Below are 24,170 nucleotides of genomic sequence, written 5' to 3'. Positions count from 1 at the left end.
GCCAGTGATGCACTGGTCATCTTAAGCCTGTGAGATGGATGATATTTAAGGAGTTCTGTCTCTATACTGAGGTTCTTATGGTGCGTTAGTTAAGAGTGGCCACCAGAAAGTGATAAACAGGTTTTGTTCAGGCAGGGGGTAGGAGGCACTTGGCTCCCTGGCTGACCACTGGGTGTCTCATGATGGGCGTCTGTTTGCACTGCTAATCAAAGTTTGCAAATTCTACAAGAAAGACGCCTACAAGGGGTATGTGTGTGGGGAGGAATAAAAACAACCAGCAAAGCATGTGTGTGTGGGGGGGTGTTCCATGATTTTTTGAGAGGGAGGTTGGAGGGGATCAGCTAAAGGGAAGGGAAGGAGGGGGAGGTGTGGAGTGAAGATGAGGTGAAGAGATTGTGAGAAGGGCGGGGGAGCCTGGAGCAAACAGCTGATCAGCACAGGGCAGAGACAAAGCTGTAGATTGTTCTCTGAAGAACCAGAAATCCTGGCTTTGGCTGCTTTCGCCCCCTCCTGGCTGGCTCCTCTCTGAGGTTTCCCCCCAAGGCGGGAGCGGAGGCCTAGTTCCCCTAGAACAGGGGTAGTCCATTCGTTTTCGTCAAAGTCCAAATTTCTTGGTCAAGGTCCAGACTCCAGAGAAGAAAATAATAATAATAAAAAATCAATAATGATAACGGTGAAGTAAATTAAGAGATTTCAGAGTCCGTTCAGAAGGATCTGGTGGTCTGGATTTGGCCCATGATCTGCCTATTGGCAATCCCTGCCCTAGAATGTGTGTGTGTGTGTGTGGTGTATGTGTGTGGGGGGGTTTCCCCTGCACAGGTCTGGGTCCAGCGAGGTGCTGAGGCTCGTACTGGTTTCTCCACCCAGAGGTGGATTTTGCTCACTGCTACCAGCACAGTCTATCTCAGTGATCCAATTCTAGCCTTCCTTTTTGGCTGGAGGAGCGCTGGGGTCTGCAGGAGTTGTGGAAGATTTGTGGAAGAAGAAAGGTCGGAGCCTCTTTCTCCCACTGGCCCTGAGTGTGACGGGCTGGAGAGGAAATCCATGGACTAGAGATCAGGGAGACAATAATGCACCAAAGGTACTGACCAAAGCCAGCTATGTGATGGATGGAAGAGTGGAACCCATGGCAGACCAGCCTGAATGTTCTGATCCTGGGAAATGATGCACTGGGCACGTGCATTGCTGAAAACATGCTGGAGAAATTGTTGGGCTCTGAAAGAGACACCTGTTTGTGCAGGTAAGCGCAATGGGGCTCTCTCTGACCCCAATATCTAAGGGGGGGGGGACTGACCAAAACACTTGCTGATGGCAGACAGAATCCTTGAGGGAAAGCCATAGCCAGCCGGCAAGAAACTGCTCTATGAAGGGGGTAAAAATCCAGCTCCTCATCCAAAGCCCGCTGCAGTCAATCACCAGTCACCCGTTTGAAGTCAACAGATTCTGGATCAGGCTCTAGTTCTGCAGCTCAGATGGATGGAAAATCGAGGGGAGGTTTCATTACTCCTTTCTGTGAAACGGAGGATCTGAATGTGTCTCTCTGGGGAGGTCTGAGCAGCATGGATGCTCCTGGAGGACGTACAGAGCCCCTGGGCTCTCATCCCGTCTCTGGAGTGCACTCTGGGCAAAGTGGAGTGAAGTGAAGTGAGAGAGCTGAAGACCCTGCTACAGCCGATGAATTTTTGGGATGTAATTCTCTGCATTGAAGTCTGGGAGTTGCTTCTCATTCTGTCCCCCCCTCCCCCCGTGTGTACCTGAGTGCGTTGCTCAGTGAGGGGGATTCTGAGGCAGCTGGGATCCAGAATTTATAGAGGGGAATGTAAAAATCCCTAGCTAATATTTCTTTGATTCTTTTTTTTTTTTTTGGGGGGGGGGGGAAGGTTGAAGATCATTCCTGGTCTCAGCCAATGATTATTAAATGGTGATTTTTACAATTCAACAGCAGGTAGATTGTGTGAAGTGAAAACTTCTTTTGTGCTTTAAGCTCAAACTGAGTTTATCCAAGAGTGGTTCTCTGTTCCTCAATATCCTTTCTCCTATAGCTCCTGGCTTATTTCCCAGATACTAAAAGGCATTTGACTGGGTAAAGTGGACTATGGTACAGAGCTCCTATGACGAAATAGCTTCAGAATAAATCTCATGACCTGGTTAAATTCCCCAAATAAACTCCGCAAATGTCAGAATCTCAAGGGGAGCAAAAGTTTCAACTAATATAATATATACCTATCTCATAGAACTGGGAGGGACCCTGAAAGGTCATAGAGACTAGCCCCCTGCCTTAACTAGCAGGACCAAGTACTGATTTTGCACCAGATCTCTCAGTGGATCCCTCAGTGGCCCCCTCAAGGATTGAACTTACAACCGTGGGTTTAGCAGGCTAATGCTCAAACCACTGAGCTATCCCTCCCCCCTAACTAGAGCTAGGTGAAGTTTTTTGGATAAGACTTTTGTTTTGTTTTGTTTTGTTTTGTTTTTTGTTTTTTTTTGCTGACAAATGCAGATTCTGGTTGACTGAAACATTTTAGGAATTTGGTTTGATTTTGTTGTTTTGGTAAAAAAATACCTCCCCCCCACAAAAAAAAACCCTCCAAAAATTCAGAATAAAAATGTTTTGTTTCAACATTTTTGAAATAAAGTGTTTTGATTCAAAATGACTTTTTGTTTAGAAATTTCCTTGACTTTTATTTATTTATTGTTTTTTAAAAGGCTCAAAAATCAAAACAAAATGTTTCATTTTGGGTCAAACTATTTTTTTTAACGTTTTTGCTGAAATTTAAAAAAATAATTGTTTCTGATCAACCCCGAATGATTTAAAAAAATTATGTTAGTTTTTGGAACTGCCAGTGAACCAAAAAAAATGAGTTATTCACACAGCTCTAATTTTAACTCTGTTATATATTGCAGGGATGCACCTAAAATTGTCCGAAACCTTCACACCTATCTGCCCTTTTTCTCAAGCCCATAGTTACTAAAGCTGTGTCTGCACTGGGGAAAAAGATGTGTTCTTAACTCAAATTAACTAATGATGTAAAATCCTTGTGAACTTCTGTTAGTTAAATTAAGAACACTTTTTTTTTTTGTCCTAGTGAAGAGGCGCCCTTGGTTTGGAGAATTCAGAGATCTTTAAATATATTGTCCAACCCTAATCTTCTATGATTCTATGAATCTTCTCTGGTAAAGTATATGTCTTCACTTGTCTAAAGTGAAAACTTCTTTTGTGCATTAAGCTCAAACTGGGTTTACCCAAGAGTGGTTCTCTGTTCCTCAATATTCTTTCTTCTATAGCTCCTGGCTTATTTCCCTGGACACGAACAGGTATTTGACTGGGTAAAGTGGACTATGGCACAGAACTCCAATGGCGAAAGAACTATTTATTGGGAACTCACCTTCTTCCTGCCAAAGTCCTCTCTGTCTTGTCCAGGTTCTGCTTTAGTCAGCTGCTTTTGAGCAGGGCGCTGATTCAGATCAAGACTGGATGCCTTTCTGGAAGATATACTTTAGTCAAACAGGAGTTATTGGACCCAATGCTGGGGTGACATAGTGAAATTTAATGGCCTGTGATAACCAGGAGCTCAGGCTAGATGATCTAATGGTCCCTTTCAGCCTGAAAATTATGAATTCAGAAAAAATGCTATGTATCTTAGGCTTTCAAATACAATGGTGATGGGGTACTTTGTTGGCCCCCTTTACCGCAGTATCTGAGAACCCCACACTTTTTAATGTATTTATCCTTCAGTATAGATACTAGCTATGCCACCAGGAGGGTTTCTCTCATCGGTGTCGGTAATCCGCCTCCCTGAAAGGCAGGAGCTAAATCGACAGAAAACCTTTGTGATCACCTCATCTCACCTGGGTAGCACTGGCCAGAGAATTTGCCCCAAAGGTTTGCTACCCTCACTGTTAAAAACGTGTGCCTTATTTTAGTTTGAATTTGCCTGGCTTCTTCTCCCAGCCATTGGATCTTGTTATGCCTCATTGATAGGACGGCCTAGTGTCTAGACGCCTCCGCCCAGATTGGGCCTCCGTTGTGCCAGGTGCTGTACAGACATACAGCAAGAGACAGTCCCTACCCCAAAGGGCTTATGGAGAACTGATTGCTCTCCATAAATACAACGGGCTGAACAGTAGGGAGGCAGAAGAGCTATGGAAGCTAAAGGACGGTGTTGGCACAGGAACAAATGGGGATAAACAGGCCATGGGTAAACTGAGGCTGGACATGAGAAGGACCCTCAGGGAAGGGAGATTCTGAAATAGGAGGAGTTGGGGGAAACCAGGCTAACTGCTTTGAATATGGAGTTTAATAGTTTCTGAAAGGAATTCTATGACGGGATTGTCTTTACTAGCAAGGACTGGACTCAGTAACCCAACGGGGTTACTTCCAATCCTGTGGTCTAAGTTCCTATGTCTAATTAGACAAGGTGGGTGATGTCATATCTTTTATTGGAGCAACTTCTGTTGGTGAAAGAGACAAGCTTTCAAGATCCACAGAGCTCTTCTTCAGGTCTGGGAAAGGTGCTCAGAGTGTCACAGCTCAATACAAGATGGAAGAGTTAAGATAAGGAATTTACACATATTGTCAGAGACCATTCAAGGTGGAATGGCCCGTTAATACTGCTGCAGTCAGAGGACAAAGAAGGAGGTGGAGTAGGTTATAGATTGTTGAAACGAGCCATAAATCTGGCATCTCTGTGTTCATGATCTTCACCATCTAGCAAAGTTACGAATTTAAGCTCCCAGGCTCGTCTTTAGAAGGTGTTGTGCAGGTTTCCTTTGACAGACCGACATGATGTGGTAGGATGGAAGGACATTTCAGATAGCTTTTTCCTTTGCAGCTTCTGCGGCACTGAGCACATTGGCAATAAATCCAGCTGAGTCAGACCTGCAAGGACCTGCGTCTCCAGAGATCCCAAGCATCTCACAGACCGTTGGGATCAAGGGTGGCGTGGCGTCATGGTGTGGGGACAGGCTTAGGAGCTGGGAACAGCTGAGTTCCATGCCTAGATCAGATCTGGAGCAACGTTCCTTAATGGCCCGGTTTTGGTTTCCAGGGATAGTACCGCTGATATAACCCAGGGATAGTGCCGCTTACCCTCCTCACAATGAGTGCATTGTGGCTATTACTTCCAAGGCCCTTCAAGGCCAATCCCCAGCTGACTGATCCTCTCTCATTCGCTCTCAAGATGTTGGCTCCCACCTCCAGCCGGCCCGTGATCCCACCCTCCATCATCCCCTTGGTACATTTTCAAACAAGCCCCGTGGTGCTTTCTCCCCTGGTGCCCGTTACTCTTGGGAGGAGCTCCCTGTGAACCCCCACAAACCCACCTCATTATCTGCCTCCCAACCCCACCCTAAAACTCCCCTTTGCCGCCATGCCTACAAACAACTCGACATCGGGTAAGGGGCTGATGAGCTGAGTTCCCTGCCCACCATGCGGACCAATATTGTCTCCTTGTGCCTCCTGTCTGCCCATCTCCACCTGGTGACTTTTGCCTTATACGCAGATTGTCGGCTCTTCAGGGCAGTGCCCATCTCTTTGTTCTGTGTTTGTACAGCACCTAGCGTAATCTTGCCTAGCACTACCATAATACACCTAATAACTAATGTACAGTGCTTAGCACAATGGGGCCCTGATCCATGACTTGGACGCCTAAGCACTAGCACAATATAAAGAATTATTGACCTGAGGGCTAGTTGGTGGCCATTTCTTCACTCATGGTATTAGCAAGAAGCCTGCAAGCTGCTGCTGTGAGCTTTGGCAACCTTGTATGTGGCAGTCACTACTGCCATGCAAGGGTGGGGGTGGATGGTGAGTCGAGCTGGTGGCAAATGTTTTGTTTTTCTGTGCTGAATTTCAGCTTTTTGGCAAAAATTCAAAATTGGAAATATTTCTATTTGGAAATGTTGCCACAGGTTCTCATGGGAGGTGTAGTTCAGGAGCCTCATGCTCCCATTCTCCTCTATAGGCTGGCCTCCTTGGTAGGACTACATCTCCCATGATGCATCACAGTCCCCTCTTCTTTCTGAGCCACCACAGTGCCTAATGGGAGTTGTAGTTTAGGTGCCTCATGCTCCCATTCTTCTCTATAGACCAGGCTCCCTGGTTGGACTACATCTCCCATGATGCTTCATGATATCCTGTCTTGGAGAAAGGGAGCGGTGGATGCATCATGGGAGATGTAGTCCACTGGAGAGCCAGGCTCATGGAGAAGAATGGGGAATTGAGGTAACTGAAGTACAACTCCCAGGAGGCACTGGGCTGGCATTTCAGTTGGTTGAATATTTTGGGTACAGGGTTTTTGATGAAAGCGGGCAGCTTTCTGCAACAAATTTTTTTCCGAAAAAACCAACTATTTTCCATTAAAAAAAGATTCAACAGACTATTTCAGATCAACCCTCCTTGTGAGTTCATATGCCAATGCACAGCACAGGGGCTGCTGAGAGAAACAGAGAGCTGCCGGCTGAGGCCCGGAGCAGGCTCTGCTTTCTGTGTTGTGAAGGGATAAAGCAGTAAGGCCTGACACATAGACTGTAGATTGGGCATTAGAGATTCATAGACTCCAAGCCCAGAAGGGACCACTGTGCTCATCCAGTCCGACCTCCTGTATAACCCAGGCCAGAGAACTGCCCCCAAATAATTCTGCGGCACTAGATCAATTAAAAAAACAAACCCAACATGAAACATTCAATCTTGATTTAAACCTTGTCAGTACCGGAGATTCCACCACGACCCCTGGTAAATTGTTCTAATAGTTAATTACGCTCACTGTTAAACATTTACACCAGCGGTTCTCAAACTATTGTACTGGTGACCCCTTTCACACAGCAGGCCTCTGAGTGCGACCCCCCCTTATAAATTAAAAACACTTGTTTATATATTTAACACCATTATAAATGTTGGAGGCAAAGCAGGGCTTGGGGTGGAGGCTGACAGCTCACAACCCTCCATGTAATAACCTCGTGACCCCCCTGTGAGATCCGGACCCCTAGTTTGAGAACCCCTGATTTGCACCTTATTTCCAATCCGAATTTGCTTAGCTTCAACTTCCACCCATTGGATCATGTTAGAACTTCCTCTCCTAGACTGAAGATCCTATTATTAAATGTTTGTTCCCCATGTAGCTACTTACAGACTGGGATCAAGTCACTCCTCAACCTTCTCTTTGTTAACTAGATTGCGTTCCTGGAGTCTATAAGGCAGTTTTTCTAACCCTTTAGTCATTCTCGCGGCTCTTCTCTGACCTCTCTCCAATTTGGACACCAGAACTGGACACAGGTTTCCAGCAGTGGTCGCACCAGTGCCAAATCCAGAGGCAAAATACCCTCTCTGCTCCTGCTTGATATGCCACTGTTTATGTCTCCCAGGATTGTGTTGGCTTATGAGACTTGGGTTCTTTCTGTTCCCATATTTCTATTCCCATCTTTTATTTAGACTGTAAACTCTCTGGGGAAGGGCTTGTCTCCCTCTCTGTGTGTGGACAGCTCCCATCTAGGTGCTAGCAACCCGGTAATTTTAAAATAATGTATTTCTTTAACAAAAGCTCTCCTGGTATCTTTGTGAAGAACACCTCACTGCCTGGCATCTCGTTGGCCAAGCCAAGCAAGGTCTTACACTCAAATCGATGGCATTGTCTGTCTGGGATGTGACGCCTTCTGAGTGCCACATTGGCTCAATATCTAAACTTCAGGGAATGTTCTAGGCAGAACCCTACTGATTTGGGGGAAGAGCGGAAAACAGGAAGGAGGAATGGGGGACTCTGGTATATAGAGAAGGGAGGAATGGGGAGCACGTACAAACTTTGGCATGAGGTCATCTTCTTTCGTATGGCTTGGGTAGGTAGCAACAATTACACATGTATCTCTAGATTTGATAGCCAGCCCATTGCCGCAGCAGCGTGCTGGTGAATGTCGTACCTAGATCACGCCCAAAGCAGAAAAACAATAAGCGCCTGTGATAAAGAGGACGGGAATCAATTGCTCTCCATGTTCACCAAGGGCAGGACAAGAAGTAATGGGCTTCAACTGCAGCAAGGGAGATTTAGGCAGGGGTGGATTAGGGTTTTGTGGGGCCTGGGGCCAGAGCAAGTGGGGGGGCCCTCCCCACCCCTTCCACCTGCACTTCCCTCCGCACTCCTGCTGGGGAAATGGGGTCAGGGCACGGGGGCTTGCCCTGCCCCCCCAGCCCGGCACTCCTGTTTATTTTCTGCATTGTTTTTGAGCTGAGCAATGAAAACAGCAGGCAGGCTCCTTCCATGCTTCTCCTGCGATAGCCCATGTGAGGATTTATTTAGCTTGTTTCTACTGGAATTCAGGAAAATCCTGGGACTGTTTCTATTGGACTTTGGGTCAGTAACATTTTGCTTTTAAACATCCAAAAACCTTAATAGGGGGCAGGGCCGGCTCCAGGTTTTCTGTCGCCCCAAGTGGCAAAAAAAAAAAAAAAAAAAAAGCCGCGGCAGTGCGATCGTGCTGCCCCACTCTTCGGCGGCAATTCTGTGGCAGGTCCTTCGCTCCGAGAGGGACCCGCCACTGAATTGCCGCCGAAGACCCCGGACGTGCCGCCCCAATAGCGGCCGAAGTGCCGCCCCTTCCTATTGGCTGCCCCAAGCACCTGCTTCTTTAGCTGGTGTCGGGAGCCGGCCCTGATAGGGGGCCATGTTTGACATGACACCATCTCTAATCAGAAGAGCAGATTGGGGAGGGGGACCCATAAAATGCCGCTTCAGCACAAGAATTCCCCGGGGCAGAAAGCTTGCAGATGGGGCCTCATAGAAGCAGGGGAGCTGGAGAGGTGTCTTGCAGCCCATGTGCTTGTTCCAGCTTCAACTGTGGAATGGTAAAGACTCCTAGAGCCGGCCAGGGCCTTTAGACAACAGGGTGATGGTTACAACGTGACTACTTACCAGGTACATGAATTTGGCCTCCTGGAGTGCCGGGCGGGCAGAGTGGAGCAAGCCGCCACGCCCCAACCCTGCTTCCCAGCAGGAGCACTGCGTGGGTGAAGTGGGCCAGGGTGCTGGGGCACCCATTTTTCTGGTGCCCCAATTGTCCCTGGGCATGGGCCCCATTGGCCCAGTGGGTAATTGGCCACTGTTGGTTGTGCCTCATTAATTTCATTTCAACTTATATTAAAATATTGATTTTAATCTTACGCATGTTTTAACTTTTATTATTTTGCTTCATTTTCTTTCAACATTAATATTCTAGTAAAATATTAATTTTAATCTTATATTTATACCTACCTTTTTTGGGGTCAGTATTGCTTCCATTCCTTTCATTTAAACGTTGCTATTCTATTACAATTCATATTTTAATATTATATATCCACATAGTTTATCCAATCTATTATATTTAATGCGTTACTATAATATAAACGTCAAAACAAAATGAATTGACACCGAAACGAAATATTTTTACCATACTGAAATGATTCGCTGCTGTCACAATGATGGTTCTGAATTGAAATTTTTCTGAATTTTTCGGCCGTGGGAAATCTTAAATTTTGGCTTTTCGTTCAGTTTGGAATGGGGAAAATAGAAACATCTAATTTCCTGCAGGACGGAATTCCTAGTTTCTGACCATCCCGACTCACCAGCAACAGTAAGGCAGGCCACAGAATACACTGTATAGAGGCCCAGCTATGAAAATGCCTCTCAAGATCTGCTGGATTCACTGCAAACATGAGGAAGCCTTCTTGCTGGTTAAGACACAACACTAGGCCTGGAGAGGTGGATTCAGTTCCCAGCTCTTCCACACTCTCCCTGTGTCAACTCGGGACTCCATCAACCTATGACTCACTTTCCCCATCCGTCCTGCCTGCTTGTTGTGGGATAAATTCATTAACGTTTATGAGGTGCCCAGCTAACGTGGCGCAGGAGGCCATGTAGGAGGAGGCCCATCTGGCCTCTGGTGAACATGAGAACACCTTCAACTCAGTTTCCCCGTGATCAGGGGAATACACATGATGGGGTGGGTGTGAAAGTGGCAGGTTCCACGCACAGGGCTCACAGGACTGGTGGTGAAATCCCAGCTGGGCAGCTTTCTGTTCCCTTTGCTGATTGCGTGACCTGTTTGCTTATTGCTATAAACATTAAGGGGGTCAGGTCCCCGGGTAGTGTAAATCGGCCACCACTCTATGGGGCCAGATCCCAGCTGGGGTAAATCAGCCATAGCTCCATTGAAGCGAAAGGCGCTACACTGATTTACACCAGCTGAAGAGCTGGCTTGAAAACCTAGCTGACTCAACCTAGATTTTTTCCACCGAGTCACTCCCACCTGGTCCTTTCATACACGTCTTCGATTCACAATAGCGCAGCCTAAACCCACCTTGACCCAAGCCCCAGCTCCAGGTTTCTGAGAATAGTCATTTGGAATGGAGAGTGTTTGGATTTCATCATCTCTCTGGCATAGCATCAAACTTCTCTGCGCAGAGATGTTTGCCCATGGGGGGACTGGCCCACTGGTACACCAGGAATAATGATGCAAAATTGCAGCCATTTGCATCGGGATTTATTAAAACACGAGTCGTCCCCAGCCATCTCATGATGGGAAGCGTAAATAAACATCAAGGGGATGAGCGAGGCCTTTGGAGCCTCCCAGAGAAGCAGCCAGCAAATTAGCTACATCAGGGGCTATTAAAAGTTTCTTGTCTGAAATTGCAGTTAGACTCCGGTTATACTAGCCCTGGGGAAGTTCCACTGTGATTGGTCTCCATGGGGCTAACTTGTCTTAGCCACATGTTGCCTTGTACAAGGGGAATGTAAAATATTCCCAAAGTGTTTATTCTGCACACTTTGGTCTCAGGTAAATGACTGCACCAGGTAGGGGGCATAGATTCACAGATGGTTTTAAGGCCAGAGAGAACCCTTAGGTCAGCCAGTCAGACTGCCTACATAACGCAGGCCAGAGAATTTCACCCAGTTACCCATGCATTAATTCCAATAACTTGTGTTCGGCTAAAGCATCTTCCAGAAAGGCATCCTGGGACGTATAAACAGGGGAATTTGAGTAGGAGTAAAGAAATTTGTTTACTCAGTATTTGACACTGGTGTGATTCCTGCTGGTCGACTGTGTCCAGTTCTCATGCCGACAATTCAAAGAGCATCTTTATAAACTGGAGAGGGTTCAAAGAAGAGCCATGAGAATGATTAAAGGATTGGAAAACATGAGTCAAGGAGCTCAATCTATTTCGCTTAACAAAGAGACTGTTGAGGGATGACTTGATCCCTGTCAATACTTACCTAGAAGACAAACAAGGTCAAACAAGATCCAATAGTTGGAAGTTGAAGCTAGACAAATTCAGAGGGGAAATAAGGTATACATGTTTTTAACAGCAGCAGAGAGTCCTGTGGCACCTTTAAGACTAACTGATGTATTGGAGCATAAGCTTTCGTGGGTGAATGCCCACTTCGTCGGATGCATGTAATGGCATGCTATTACATGCATCCGACGAAGTGGGTTGTAGCCCACGAAAGCTTATGCTCTAATAAATTTGTTAGTCTCTAAGGTGCCACAAGTACTCCTGTTCTTTTTGCGGATACAGACTAACACGGCTGCTACTCTGAATCCAGTCTGGATTTGAAAATCTCAAGAGACGGAAAATCCATCACTTCCATGGGTAGTTTGCTCCAGTGGTCAATTACCCTCACTGTTAAAAAATGTGTGCCTTATTTCTCATTTGAATTTGTGTGGTTATCAACAACTTCAGCTAAGATCTGCTTAAAGATGTTTTTTTTTAATGGTTAATGGTATCATCCGTCGTGACAGCTCATGGTTGTACTGATGATGCATAAGCCACAGTGGAATCTCGCTTACTCATGGCTAACAAGAACAGAGCCGGGCAAAAGGTTTGGAGCACATAACGTGCTCAGTGTATTTTGCCTTTTTCCATTTGCCAATTGTCCATGTACAAACGCAGTGTCAAGATGCTACTGATGCATTTAGGGCCATATTCTCAGCTGGTGTAAATCAGCGTAGTCTCCTGCTTTGAAACTTTAGCCTGGCAGACAATGGCCTAAGGCAATCCAGTGGCTGGAGGATGGAAGCTAGAAAAATTCAAAATGGAAAGAAGATGCAGCTTTTTGAAGGCGATGGTCCTGAGCCCATGGAACAGATTCCCGAGGGATTTGTAGATTTCCCATCAGAATTGGATGTCTTTTTCTAAATGCTATACCCTGCCAAATGGTTAGGCACATTGCAGGAATTACTGGGTGAGGTTCTCTAGATGATCACAGTCGGCCCCTCCAGCTTTAAATCTATGAGCACATGACAGTTTTTCTAAAATGCATTCATGATTCGGACTTATTGGCCATTATCGGCAATTACTCTTGGCCTGAGGTTCACGAGCTGTTAACAGTCAACATTCCAGCTGGTTTGACTGAAAGTGAAGGTCGTACATGGTCTGGTTCTGTTCTGTGCTTGGTTGAGCATAACTCTGTACTGGGAATTCTTATGTTCAGGTCATAATTGAATGTCTACACCACACAAAAAACCAAACAAAAAAAAAACATGCCAGCAAATCTCAGAGACAGGGTCAACTGAGCCGGGCTTGTGCTATGGGGCTAAAAATAGCAGTGTAGATGTTCAATCTTGGGCTGGAGCCTGGGATCTGGGACATACCCTGCTCCCCAGGTTTCAGAGCCCGGATTCCAGCCTGAGCCCGAATGTCTACACTGCTACTTTTAGCCAAGTAGCGTGATCCCCGTGATCCCGAGTCAGTTGACCCAAGGCTGCATTGGGTCTTTATTTGTAGTGTAGACGTAAGTAACTTTACTGTCTGTGAAGTTTTACGATCTTCGCTTCACATTCAAAACCTCCCACTGCCAACACACCACTCCCACGGAATCACAGAAATGTCTGGAAGGGACCTTGAGAGGTCATCTAGTCCATCCCCTCCCTTTCCTAACCACCAGCATCCAGTGCTTTATTTACTAGACTACTCTGAATTGCATAACTTCAGTTGCAGTTACACTCCCTATGGTGGTTATAATGGCCCTGGGGAAGTTCCCACCAGCGGTCATGGGTCATGGTGGCCATTTTAAAATCAAGAGTGGATTTTTTCTTCAAGATCTGCTCTAGTTCAAACAGGGATTATTTGGGGGCAGTTCACTGGGCTGTGTTTCACTGGAGGTCAGACTGGATGATCACAGTGGTCACTTCTGGCACCCAAATCTAGGAATAAACTAAAAGGATGATTTTTAAACCAGGGCAAAGCCAGTTTCAGAGCATCTTGTTGCAGTTTATAGAGTCAAAGATTCCAAAGCCACAAGGGACCATTGTGATCACATAGTCTGACCTCCTGTATGACACAGGCCAGGCCCCCAAATAATTCTGTTGATCTAGATCAATTAAAAAACAAAACAACAACAACAACAACAAAAACATTCAATCTTGAGTTAATAATTGCACTGATGGAGAATCTATCACAACTCCTGGCAAGTTGTTCCAATGATTAATTCCGCTCACTGTTAAAAATTTCCTGTCTGAATTTGTTCAACTGCCAGCCATTGGCTCTTCTTAGACCTTGTCTGCTAGACTGAAGAACCCATTGTCAAATTGTTCCCCATGCAGGTACTTAAAGACTGGGATAATTGTCACCCCTTAACCTTCTCTTTGTTAAACTAAATAGATTAAGCTCCATGAGTCTATTACTACACAACCTGTTTTCTACTCCTTTAATCATTAAGTTTAGGTTAGGCTGATTCCTAACTGAATTAAACTAACCCCAAATAAGCCTCATTTAAACCAATATCAGAATGTCTGGTCCAGTTGGAAAATGGAGTTTTGTTCACGAGTGGAGCATTGTGAAGGTTTTTGTTGAAAGGTTTTTGCCCAAAAACGGAAACATTTTCCAGCAACAAAACAAACAACAAAAATACAACACAAAACAAACAAAAAATAACCCACAACCAAAAATTGTTGAGGAAATCTGACTCTTTCCACCGGGAGAAAGTAATTCTGTCAAAAATGCAATTTGGGAATTTTTCAACCAAGCCCTAACAGGGTAATATTTTATAAAGTGCCCACGTGGCTTGAACCTGGCCTACAGCCAGAATTTGTGCTAGTAAAAAAATATTGTATGAAGTATTGCTGTAGCCGTGTTGGCCCCAGAATATGAGAGAAACAAGGTGGGTGATGTAATAGCTTTTATGGGACGTTGGTGAAAGAGATGATGATTTTGAGCTTACACAGTGTCTTCTTCTTCTGAACAGCTCTGTGAAAGGGTATGTCTACACTTACCGAGCAATCCACCGGAGGTTGATTTAGTGGGTCTAGTGAAGACCCACTAAATCGACTGCAGATCACTCTCCTGTCGACTCCAGTACTCCACCAGAACGAGAAGCGTAAGGTATGTTGACAGGAGAGTTTCTCCCATCGACCCAGCGCGGTGTAGACACCGCAGTCATTCGACCTAAGCTACATGACATATCTGGAGTTGCGAAACTTAGGTCGACGTAACCCTGTAGTGTAGACCTGCCCTAAGCTCGAAAGCTTGTCTCTCTCACCAACAGAAGTTGGTTTAATCAAAGATATTACCTCAAGCACCTTGTCTCGCTCGTAAAAATTATGTCAGTTGGGCGGGGGGGGGAGGGAGGGCGTGATTTTTTAAAACTGAAATAGCGATCCCCGTACAACCCTGGTGTGCATGCAATTATACTGGTATAAAGGTGCATTATGCCATTATATTCCCCTTCCGGTGTGGGTACAAGAACCTTTATACTGCTTTAATTACACCAGTCCTGGAGAGGAGATGTGCACTGCCACAATGAAAGAAACTCTTCAGCGATACGTCACGAAAATGACACTCCTATAATGGAGTCAGTCACGGGATGCCCAGGCATAAGGGAAGCATAGGAACACTCTGCATAACAGGTACTACTTTTGTGTGTAGACAAGGGCTTAAGGGTGTCCAAGCCACTTAAATGGAGATTTTTAGAAGTATTTAGGTATTGCTGTGCTCAGCATTGCAATGCCTAATTGATTTAAATTGATGAAAAAGGGTACATAAGAACATAAGAACGGCCGTACCAGGTCAGACCAAAGGTCCATCTAGCCCAGTATCCTGTCTACCGACAGGGGCCAATGCCAGGTGCCCCAGAGGGAGTGGACCTAACAGGCAATGATCAAGTGATCTCTCTCCTGCCATCCAACATCCTCTGACAAACAGAGGCTAGGGACACCATTCCTTACCCATCCTGGCTAATAGCCATTAATGGACTTAACCACCATGAATTTATCCAGTTCTCTTTTAAACGCTGTAATGCAATTCTAGGATGCATCAGGTGAGATATTTCCAGTAGAACTAGGGAGGTGTTAGTACCATTATACAAGGCACTGGTGAGACCTCACCTGGAATATTGTGTGTGGTTTTGGTCTCCCATGTTTCAGAAAGATGAATTCAAACTAGAGCAGGTGCAGAGAAGGGCTACTAGGATGATCCAAGGAATGGAGAACCTACTTTAGGACAGGAGACTTAAGGAGCTTGGCTTGTTTAGCCTAACCAAACGCAGGCTGAGGGGAGATATGATTGCTCTCTATAACTACATCAGAGGGATAAACACCAGGGAGGGAGAGGAGTTATTTAAGTTAAGCACCAATGCTGGAACAAGAACAAATGGATATAAACTGGCCAACGACACATTTAGGCTTGAAATTAGATGAAGGTTTCTATCAGAGGAGTGAAGTTCTGGAACAGCCTCCCAAGGGGAGCAGTGAGGGCCGAAAACATAACTGTCTTCAAGCTTGAAAAGTTTATGCGGGGGATGGTATGATGAGATTGCCTACGACATCTGACCCAAATGCAAATGATAGCAGCAAATATCTCCAACGGCCAGGGATGGGACAGGCTCTGACTTACTACAGCGAATTCATTCCCAGGTGTCTGGCTGGTGGGTCTTGCCCACATGCTCAGGGTCCAACTGATCAGCATATTTGGGGTTGGGAAGGAATTTTCCCCAAGGTCAGATTGGCAGAGACCCTGGGGGGTTTTCGCCTTCCTCTGCAGCATGGAGCACGGGTCACTTTCAAGTTTAAACTAGTGTAAATGGTGGATTCTCTGTAACTTGAAGTTTTTAAATCATGATTTGGGGACTTCGGTAACTCAGCCAGAGGTTAGGGGTCTGTTACAGGAGTGGGTGGGTGAGGTTCTGTGACTAGATAATCACAATGGTCCCTGCTGGCCTTAAAGTCTATGACTTGTGACCGCCGAGCCCCCCGTCAGAGTTTAGACTGCTCTGACTGGCAACGTGAGCTCAGATCCTGCCATTCAACCATCCTGGCTCTCTTCAGCCCTACAGCGCAGCCTGTGGCATGTCCAGACCCACTGCCCAGGAAGCGCATGTGTGAATCAGGAGAGTAGAGGATGGACGTCAAGGAATCAGTCAGAACCCTGCAGGTTGCAGGGTCATTCCCTGCTGCTGGGAAAGCCCCCGGCATGCGGAGTGCTGCAGCTAGCTGAACGCTCCGTATCCGCAGCCAACTCCAGGCTCATACTTTTAACTCCCTGAACCAACTGGGGTCCCATGAAGTGGGGCACTCACCTCCCCCCCATCCCACATAGACAAACCCAGTAGACGTGGGCTCCAAAGGAGCTGGAGAACACCTCATCTCCAGGTCCACGCCCAATGCTAAAATCTAGAGCCTGTTAACAGAAACACCTCCCCGATCTCAAGTGGGGTACATGGGAAACCGAGAGGGGCTGTCTTCATTACAGTTCACCTTCAGTCCTCAGCAAGTATGTTGATCAATTGGAGAGTTCAGAGAAGAGCCACACGACTGATTAAAGGATTAGAAAACACGCCCTACAGTGATAGATTCAAAGAGCTTTAGCTTTACAAAGAGTAGGTTCAGGGGTGCCTTTATCTCATCTATAAGTACCTACATAGGGAACAAATATTTAATAACAGGCTCTTCAATCCAGCAGACAAAGGTCTAACACGATCCAATGGCTAGAAGTTGAAACTAGACAAATTCAGACTTGAAATAAATTTTTGACAGTGACGGTAATTAACCATTGGAACAATTTCCCAAGGATGGTGATGGATTCTCCATCACTTGAGCACTGATCTCCTCCAACGCCTTTCCCTGAAGGACAGATGAGTTCTTCCACAACTGATGAGGAAAGAATCCTAGTGTGCATGAATAAATAGTAACATGGGCAAAGGGCTTTGCTGTGAGGATACTCACTCCTGGGCTAGCTTAACCTGGGTGCTAATCACCGGGGTTAACGGTGTAGCGAAGACATACCCAAAGTCATGGGAAAAGCTTGGCTGTGCAACCTCAATATGCCGCATGGCCAGAGACAGCAGTGAGCTCAACAAGCCGAGATTATGTCCCACACCAAATAGGGGTGGGATCCATTCCTTCTCCTCGGCTGACTCCAATCTCCTGCCCCTGAACTGGTGGGGCCTCTCCAGTCCCCACAGCTGGGCACTTCCTCTTTCCCCCAGAATTTGCTACTAGTTAGGCCCACACAGGGGTTCAGAAAGTGACTCTCTGGCTCTCAGGTATAGTGAGCAGGGTTCTGGATGGTGGCTGTGGCTGGTGCTATACGTAGGCTTGGAAGGATTCGATTTTTATCAGTAAACGCCGATGAACATCTATTTCACCAGACAACCACAAACTGAAGATAAAATATTTCCATCGCTAATAATTGAAATTCACAGCTAGGCAAAGTAAGAAAAATGCTGCTTGAGAACTTCCTAAGTTTGACTTAAGGCTATTTAGTTTGTACATTTGACATATGATGGCGACAATTTGCGTTTTCACGGTTAAAAAGCTTTACCTTTTAATCTTAATGTCTATGGTCATTAAATAATGATTGTCTCTGCCCCCCAATTTCCAGCAACTATGAAAACTTAAATTGATAAAAATCAAGGAAAAAAACACTTAAAACCGATAATTTTGTGCACCTGTAAAAATGTAAATTGATAAAAATTGAAAAAAAAAATGCTTCAAATAAACATTGATATTATCCATCAAAATTATAAAAAAAATAAAAATCAAATTCTGCCAAGCCTAGCTATAGAGAAGGTTAGACAGATGATCTAATGGTCCCTTCTGGCCTTGACCTCTGTGATGCTAAGTGGGGGTTCCCCCAGGGTTTCCGTGGTAGAGGGGACTCGTTCCCAGACCCCAATCAGCAGCAGCCTAAACTGTTGTGTCCCGGTCAGTGTCCTCTTGTAGTGACTGAGGCAGAATATAGGTGTGTGAGATCTTTGCCCCAGGAGCTGGGAAAGTTCAGGTCCGGCCCAGGTCTCTCTGCATGGAGCAGTGCATGAACGAGGCCTTCATGGCAACACAACAGGAATTGAAACGGATCAGCCACAGAACTGTTGATTACTGCAGAGGGGATGCTGGGTATTGAAGGCATATGATGGTTTTATCACATTATGAACGAAGATGTCAAGTGTTGAGCCCAGCTGGCCTCCAATGTCTTCCCAAGTGACTCAGGTGGCTTGGCCATCTGCTCAGTACATCAGAGTCAATACCAGCCCACCAGCTTTATGCATGATTTAACAAAAGCTGGATGGAGAAGACCTCATGGTCAGCCTCACACATGCTGGAGGAAGGTCGTGGCTTCCAACCTTGCCCGCCTCAGCCTTAATATAGAGCAGGCCACAACATTGGCAGGAGGCTGGGCTTTTTGGAAATGGGTGATCTGAAGTGTTCACTCTACGCTCCACCAGCAGGAGAATGCATGATTGAATGGACACTGGGAAAACAGAAGAAAGTGACTCTTTAATCTTGTGGGACTAAGAACAGGTCTTTTTGGTTCCTTGGCGCTTTTAAAAATTGGGGAAAAAAATCATTTCGGGTTGGACTGAAAAGGAAAATTTTCAGCAAATCAAAGTAAAAAAATTCATTTGGGTTGAAACATTTTGATTTTGAGTATTTTAAACCTTTATTTAGTTTGAAAAAGTAAAATTAAAGGACCTTTCTAAACACAAAGTCATTTTGAAACAAAATATCTAAATATTTTGGCTTGATTTTGAGCATTTTTAAACGTGACCTTTTTTTAAAATAAAAGGAAATTTTGAAACAAGTCATTTTGAACCAAAAAAAAGGGATAGGTTTTGTTTTGAGCATTTTTATTTTTAAAAAATAAAATTCAAGGAGATTTCAAATTGAAAAACCAAAAGGATTTTCCCCCCAGAAAAGTCCGAATGAAACATTTTGATTTCTTCAGAATGTTATTTTTAATTTTATTTCTCCTCAAAACCATTTGGCAAAACCGACACGAATTTGTGAAACTTTTTGGCATTGCCAAATCTGCATTTTACATTGAAAAAAGGTTCGGTTAAAAAATTTCACCCACTTCTGCTCTCTAATCTCCTTCCATTTAAGTGTTCTCAGGTAAGACTTATGGGTGCAATATTTTTAGACAGAAGGAGGGGTTCACCGGCTGCCGGCAACCCCTCCATCAGCGCAATCAGTGCCTTGTCAGTGTGTTATTTATTTTATATTGAACTCTAGTTACTCTGCCCTTAAATTTTCTGTGCCCCACTGCTCTTCAAACCCTGTCTTATACAATGTTCTCAGGGGGCGATGGGGGAGTGAGCGCGGAGATTTGAGAACTGGGGAATTGTTTGGCATTGTGGGACAAGTACGTTAGCTGGATGTGGCTGCTAAAACTACTGGGAGAGCTGCAGTTAGTGATGCCGACATTTAAACGGTCATTGTTAAGTTTCAGGGTTAATAACCAAAGGGGTAGTTTGCGCCTCTCCCAGGGCCTGTTTCAGGCTGTCCGCAGACTCAGGCAAACGTCGGGAAGTTCCTCTTTGCAATGACAAGGGCTGCTGGAGAACGCCGATGGCAAGTGAGGGATTCTGTAGCCAGGGAGTAGCTAGAACTCTGATCCACCTCTGAACGCCTGAAGATGGAGGAACAGCTGCTCACAAAAGAAGGTTTAGGGGCTCCATAGCTGTGCAGTTCCTTTCTGTCCCTTCCCCAGGGAGCCGGACAGACTCTTTGGTCACTGCTAGGGTTTCCGTTGGTTTCTGTCACCTGGCTCAGAGATGGTCTGCTGGAGGGGATGGTACTGCTCCCAACTGGTGTGACTGGGAGGAGGGAGCGTCCACAGGGCATGGCCCATTGGGGGGCTCGGAAGGGAGTTGAGCCCACAGAGAGAACTCACCTTGGAGATCAAAACAGGACTTGACCAAGCCAGTCGGTCCTGAGTGCACGTCGTACCGGCTGGGGTGGGGGGTATCAGGAAAGTAACTGGTACCCCAGATGCCTCTCTGAGCTGAGTGGGTTACTCTACGGCTTCTCTTTCCAGGGCACATGGGTTGTGCTAGGCCTGGGACCCTTTCCAGGCTGGCTGGGCTGAGATGGGCTCACTTTGGTCCCCTCTTTACCTGTGCCCATTCCAGCCGGGCCCCTCTCTTAGGCTGTGTGGGCTGGCATGGGGCCATCTCCAGCAGGGTCCCCTTTCCACGCAGGCTGGGTGGGGAGAGCCCCCTCTGCAACAGAGTCCCCCTTCCAGGCTGCAATGGTGCCTTCCCCGCCCGGGTCCCCTTTCCACGCCACCATGGTGCCTTCCCCGCCCGGGTCCCCTTTCCACGCCACCATGGCGCCCTCGGCGGCTGGGTCCCCTTTCCAGGCGGTGACGCTGGCGCCTTCTCCCGGGTCAGGCTTCTCCTTCCAGGCGCCTCCGGCCACGTCGGGCTCGCCGGCTTTCCAAGCGGTGTGGGTGGCCACATGGCGCTCGAGCAGGGTGCGGTGGGAGAAGTACTTGTTGCAGATACAGCACTGGAAGCGCTCGGGGCGGTGCGTGCGCATGTGGACGTTGAGGGAGCTCTTCTGGGTGAAGCGCTTGCAGCAGATGGAGCACTGGAAGGCCCGCACGCCCGTGTGCGTCACCATGTGCTTCAGCAGGTAGTCCCGCAGCGAGAAGGAGCGCCAGCAGATGCTGCATTGGTGGGGCTTCTCGCCTGCAAGACAGCAGCACAGGAGGACATAGGACTGGAAGGGAGCTCCAGGGTCAGTAAGTCCAGAACCCGTCATGTGCGGCGGATCAGCTTCCCAGATACCCCTGGCTCAGCCCCAGCCCCGACCCCCCCTGATTCCGGCTTTCTAGGGCGCAGCATCGGACCTGATACCCCTTGGTCCCAGCTTTCTAGGGCAGAGCCCCAGGCCTCACATCCCACCCCGGCCTTGATCCCCCCGCCTCCGTCCTGGCTTCCTAGGGCTCATCCCCAGTCCTGACACACTGCCCCCCACCCCTCAAATCCCAGCTTCCTAGCTGACAGCTCCTGGGGAAGAAACGGACCATCCATTGGAAACTGGCCTCTGTATATAGATGGATTTCCTCCCTGGGAGCAGAGGGGTCCCTCTCTCTAAAGCTCTGGGGAGACCCTTCACTCATGCTGGGCACCCCAATCCCAGAGGCCTGCTGTCCCAGAGAAGGGAGGGGAGAGCCCCTTTCTACACAGCTCTGCGTGACCCCAGCTGGGGTGAACGAGAGGTGGCCAGCGTGCTTTGGCCAAGGGCAGACTGGCTCTCAGCCATAGGGGATGGAGGTGGGGATCGTCTCACTGCTGGGGCAGACTCTCCAGGAGGGGACAGCGCAGAGCCCTGGCCAGAGGGGAGTACCTGGAGCAGAGACCCTCAGCCAAGTGGGACGGAGGGGTGGAGAGTCACCAGGGTGATCCAGATCAGATAGCAAAAGTCCTCTGCTTCTTCCGCACACATAGTGATTGAACACTCTCCTACACTGCACCACATGACCCCAGCTTAGGAGGTCCCTGGTTCGACCCTGGGGATGTCAGCCGTGAGGGCGGTCATCACAGTCGCTCTCCATGAGCGCCCTGGCACCACCCAGGCTATTCATTGGCTGAGCCTCCGGTGCCGCCCCTGCTGAGGCTCTTCCAGCCAATCACAGTGAGAGAATTCACCCTGCGGCTTATAGCAGCCGGGGAGGGAGCAAAGGGTATCTGCCCCCAGCGCCCCACGCTCACCCACCCACCCCCTCACCTGAGTGGATGAACATGTGCTTGGTGTAGTTCTTGCGGGAGCTGAAGGTCTTCTGGCAGTGGCTGCACTGGTAGGAGGGCTCGGAGCAGCGGGAAGGCCCCGGGCGCTGGGCCTGCTCGCCGTGCAGGGAGCCCGTCACCATGGCGCTGGGGCTGAGCTGTACCATGTTGGCGGTGCCGGCCTCCTGCTGGACACTGTAGAAGCTCTGGGCCACGCCGGGCTGCGGCAGGTGGAACTGGAAGATGCTGGTGGTGGTGGTGGTGCCGGGTCCGGCGGCGCTCACCTCGGCTTTCAGCTCCCGCTGGATGCCCAGGGAGGAGACGAAGGCCAAGCTGCGGGGCTCGGGCGCCTGGGCCGGGAAGCCGGCCGGGGCTGGCTTGAAGTCTCCAGCCAGCGTCCTCATGTTGGAGGCCTCCAGGCTGCAATCGGTGCGGAACTTCTCGCCCTCCCGGGCCGCCCCCTGGCCGCCCTCTTCGCTCTGCCAGGCTGGGATGAAGGACTCGGAGAAGACGTCCTGCCCACCGAAGAAATCCTGCCCCTCCACGGCGGGGTAGTCTAGCTGGACGCCGTCCTTCCTGCCCGCCCCGCCTCCGCCGCTCCCGCCCCCCGTGTCTTTGGCCTCGCTGCAGCTGGGGAAGGCTCCCCCGCCACATTCCCCAAAGCAGGTCATCTTTCCCCCGCCGCCCTCCTCCTCCTCCTCGTCTTCCTCCTCCTCCTCCTCGTCCTTGATGATGACAGGCAAGGCGTCGGAAAGCTGGAGCCGCACCGGCTGGCGCTGCTTGCGGCTGTGGCAGCTGGGCTGAGCCTCGGTTGGGTGCAGCCCGCTGTAGGGCCCCTCACCGTCGCTGCCGGCGGCTGTCAGTTCCCCCTCGGACGCTGCCCTCTCTCTGGCCTCCCCCAGCTGCCTCTGCTGGGAGGAGAGCAGGTCGCGGAGCTTGTAGCGCACCTCTGAGGCGCACAGCAGCTTGGGGGCCTCCAGCTGGGCGGTGCCAGGGGGCTCCATCTCACCGGGTCGGGAGGCTGGGAGACCGACAGCACCTGGGCTCTCCTTGGTTTGCTCCTGGGGCTTGACGACCAGTGGCCTGGGGACGGCGAGGGGCACGGAGGGGGCAGCGGTGGGCGGCTTGGGGCTACGGCTCTGGGAGATGATCTGGGTGCACTCATCGATGACTGTCTTGATCTGGAGGATGGAGGCGGCCGTCAGGATCTGCAAGGCCTCGGACTGGGCCACCACCAGGGAGCCGCTGTACATGAACTCCACCAGCTGCTGCACCACCTGGCTGGGCACCACGGCGGGCACCTCAATCTCCGAGTAGCCCAGCAGCAGCTTGTCGTGGAAGAAGGGGCTGCCGGCGGCCAGCACGCACCGGTGGGCCCGCAGGGTGGCCTCGTGGATGTGCACAGTCACGTCGCAGAAGTGCCCGCCCAGGCGCTGCCCGTTCAGCGTCTCCAGCAGGGACTTGCTGAAGTTCTGCAGGTGGATGTAATGGACGGCCTCAGCCATGGCCGCTTCGTTCCGGGCCGAATGGGCAAGGGGGGGGAATGTATCTCTGTGCCAATGGAGAGGGAAGCGCTCAGGGCTCACCGGAGGGCTGGGTATGCATCAGTGCCATGTGGAGGAGCCTGGGGTGGTGGTGGTGGTGGTGGTGGGGGGGTTGGAAACGTCACCAGATGCTGCTTTGAGTAGGGCTGCAGGGACGTGCTTCATGCAAAACCTGAAACAGAGAGAGAGAGACAAGGAACAGCAGCTGCTGGGTGGTTGTCGGTGGCTTGTGATATCAGACTAGATGATCTGGGGTCACTTCTGGCCTTAAACTCCATGAATCTAAATAGCACAGCTGCCTCTTGCCCAAGTAGTCCCATTCTCTGCCTACCAGCCTAAGCGCCTCTCCTCCTTATGGGGCCCTCAGCTGACACGGAGCACAGACAGGAGCGTTGGAAGAGCAAGGATGTTTGTGGGAAGGGGTGAGCAAGGTGTGGAAAGGGGAGGGATTTGAAAGGGCTGCGCCCGGAGTAAGTGCTGGGTAGGGGGTGGCAAGTATCAGTACCAACCCTTAGCTTAGTTACACTGCTCTGGGCTCAGGTGGGAGTTTAAAGTGCTAGAGTTTTACTGGTCTAACTCTCTGGGTGGACGCTCATCTGATATAGGCCAGCACAGTTTGGCTGGTAAAGCTGCACCCACGCTAGGAGCGCTTTGC

At 48.6% G+C, this 24,170-nt stretch overlaps 1 protein-coding gene across 1 annotated transcript; it reads right to left on the bottom strand.

Annotated features, from left to right (window-relative positions):
- Window positions 1-19,153: 19,153 nt before the first annotated feature.
- Window positions 19,154-23,588, bottom strand: ZBTB45 (zinc finger and BTB domain containing 45). The gene is made up of 2 exons (XM_024202477.3): window positions 21,973-23,588; window positions 19,154-20,930 (listed from the first exon to the last, which is right to left on the bottom strand). The coding sequence occupies exons 1-2, from the start codon at window positions 23,474-23,476 to the stop codon at window positions 20,383-20,385; spliced, it is 2,052 nt and encodes a 683-aa protein (XP_024058245.2). The 5' UTR covers window positions 23,477-23,588; the 3' UTR covers window positions 19,154-20,382.
- Window positions 23,589-24,170: the final 582 nt, after the last annotated feature.

Source organism: Terrapene carolina, unplaced genomic scaffold (genome assembly GCF_002925995.2).
Source record: "Terrapene carolina triunguis isolate 2854851 unplaced genomic scaffold, T_m_triunguis-2.0 Scaffold944, whole genome shotgun sequence".
NCBI classification, from domain to species: Eukaryota; Metazoa; Chordata; order Testudines; family Emydidae; genus Terrapene; species Terrapene triunguis.
Note: the sequence above shows the minus strand (reverse complement) of the source record. Positions and strands in the feature narration are given on the sequence as shown.

Coding starts and splice junctions, on each gene's coding strand:
- ZBTB45 (XM_024202477.3), bottom strand. CDS start 23,476: ATGGCTGAGGCCGTCCATTACATCCACCTGCAGAACTTCAGCAAGTCC. Junction 20,931..21,972: donor GCACATGTTCATCCACTCAG/GTGAGGGGGTGG, acceptor GCTGTCTTGCAG/GCGAGAAGCCCCACCAATGC.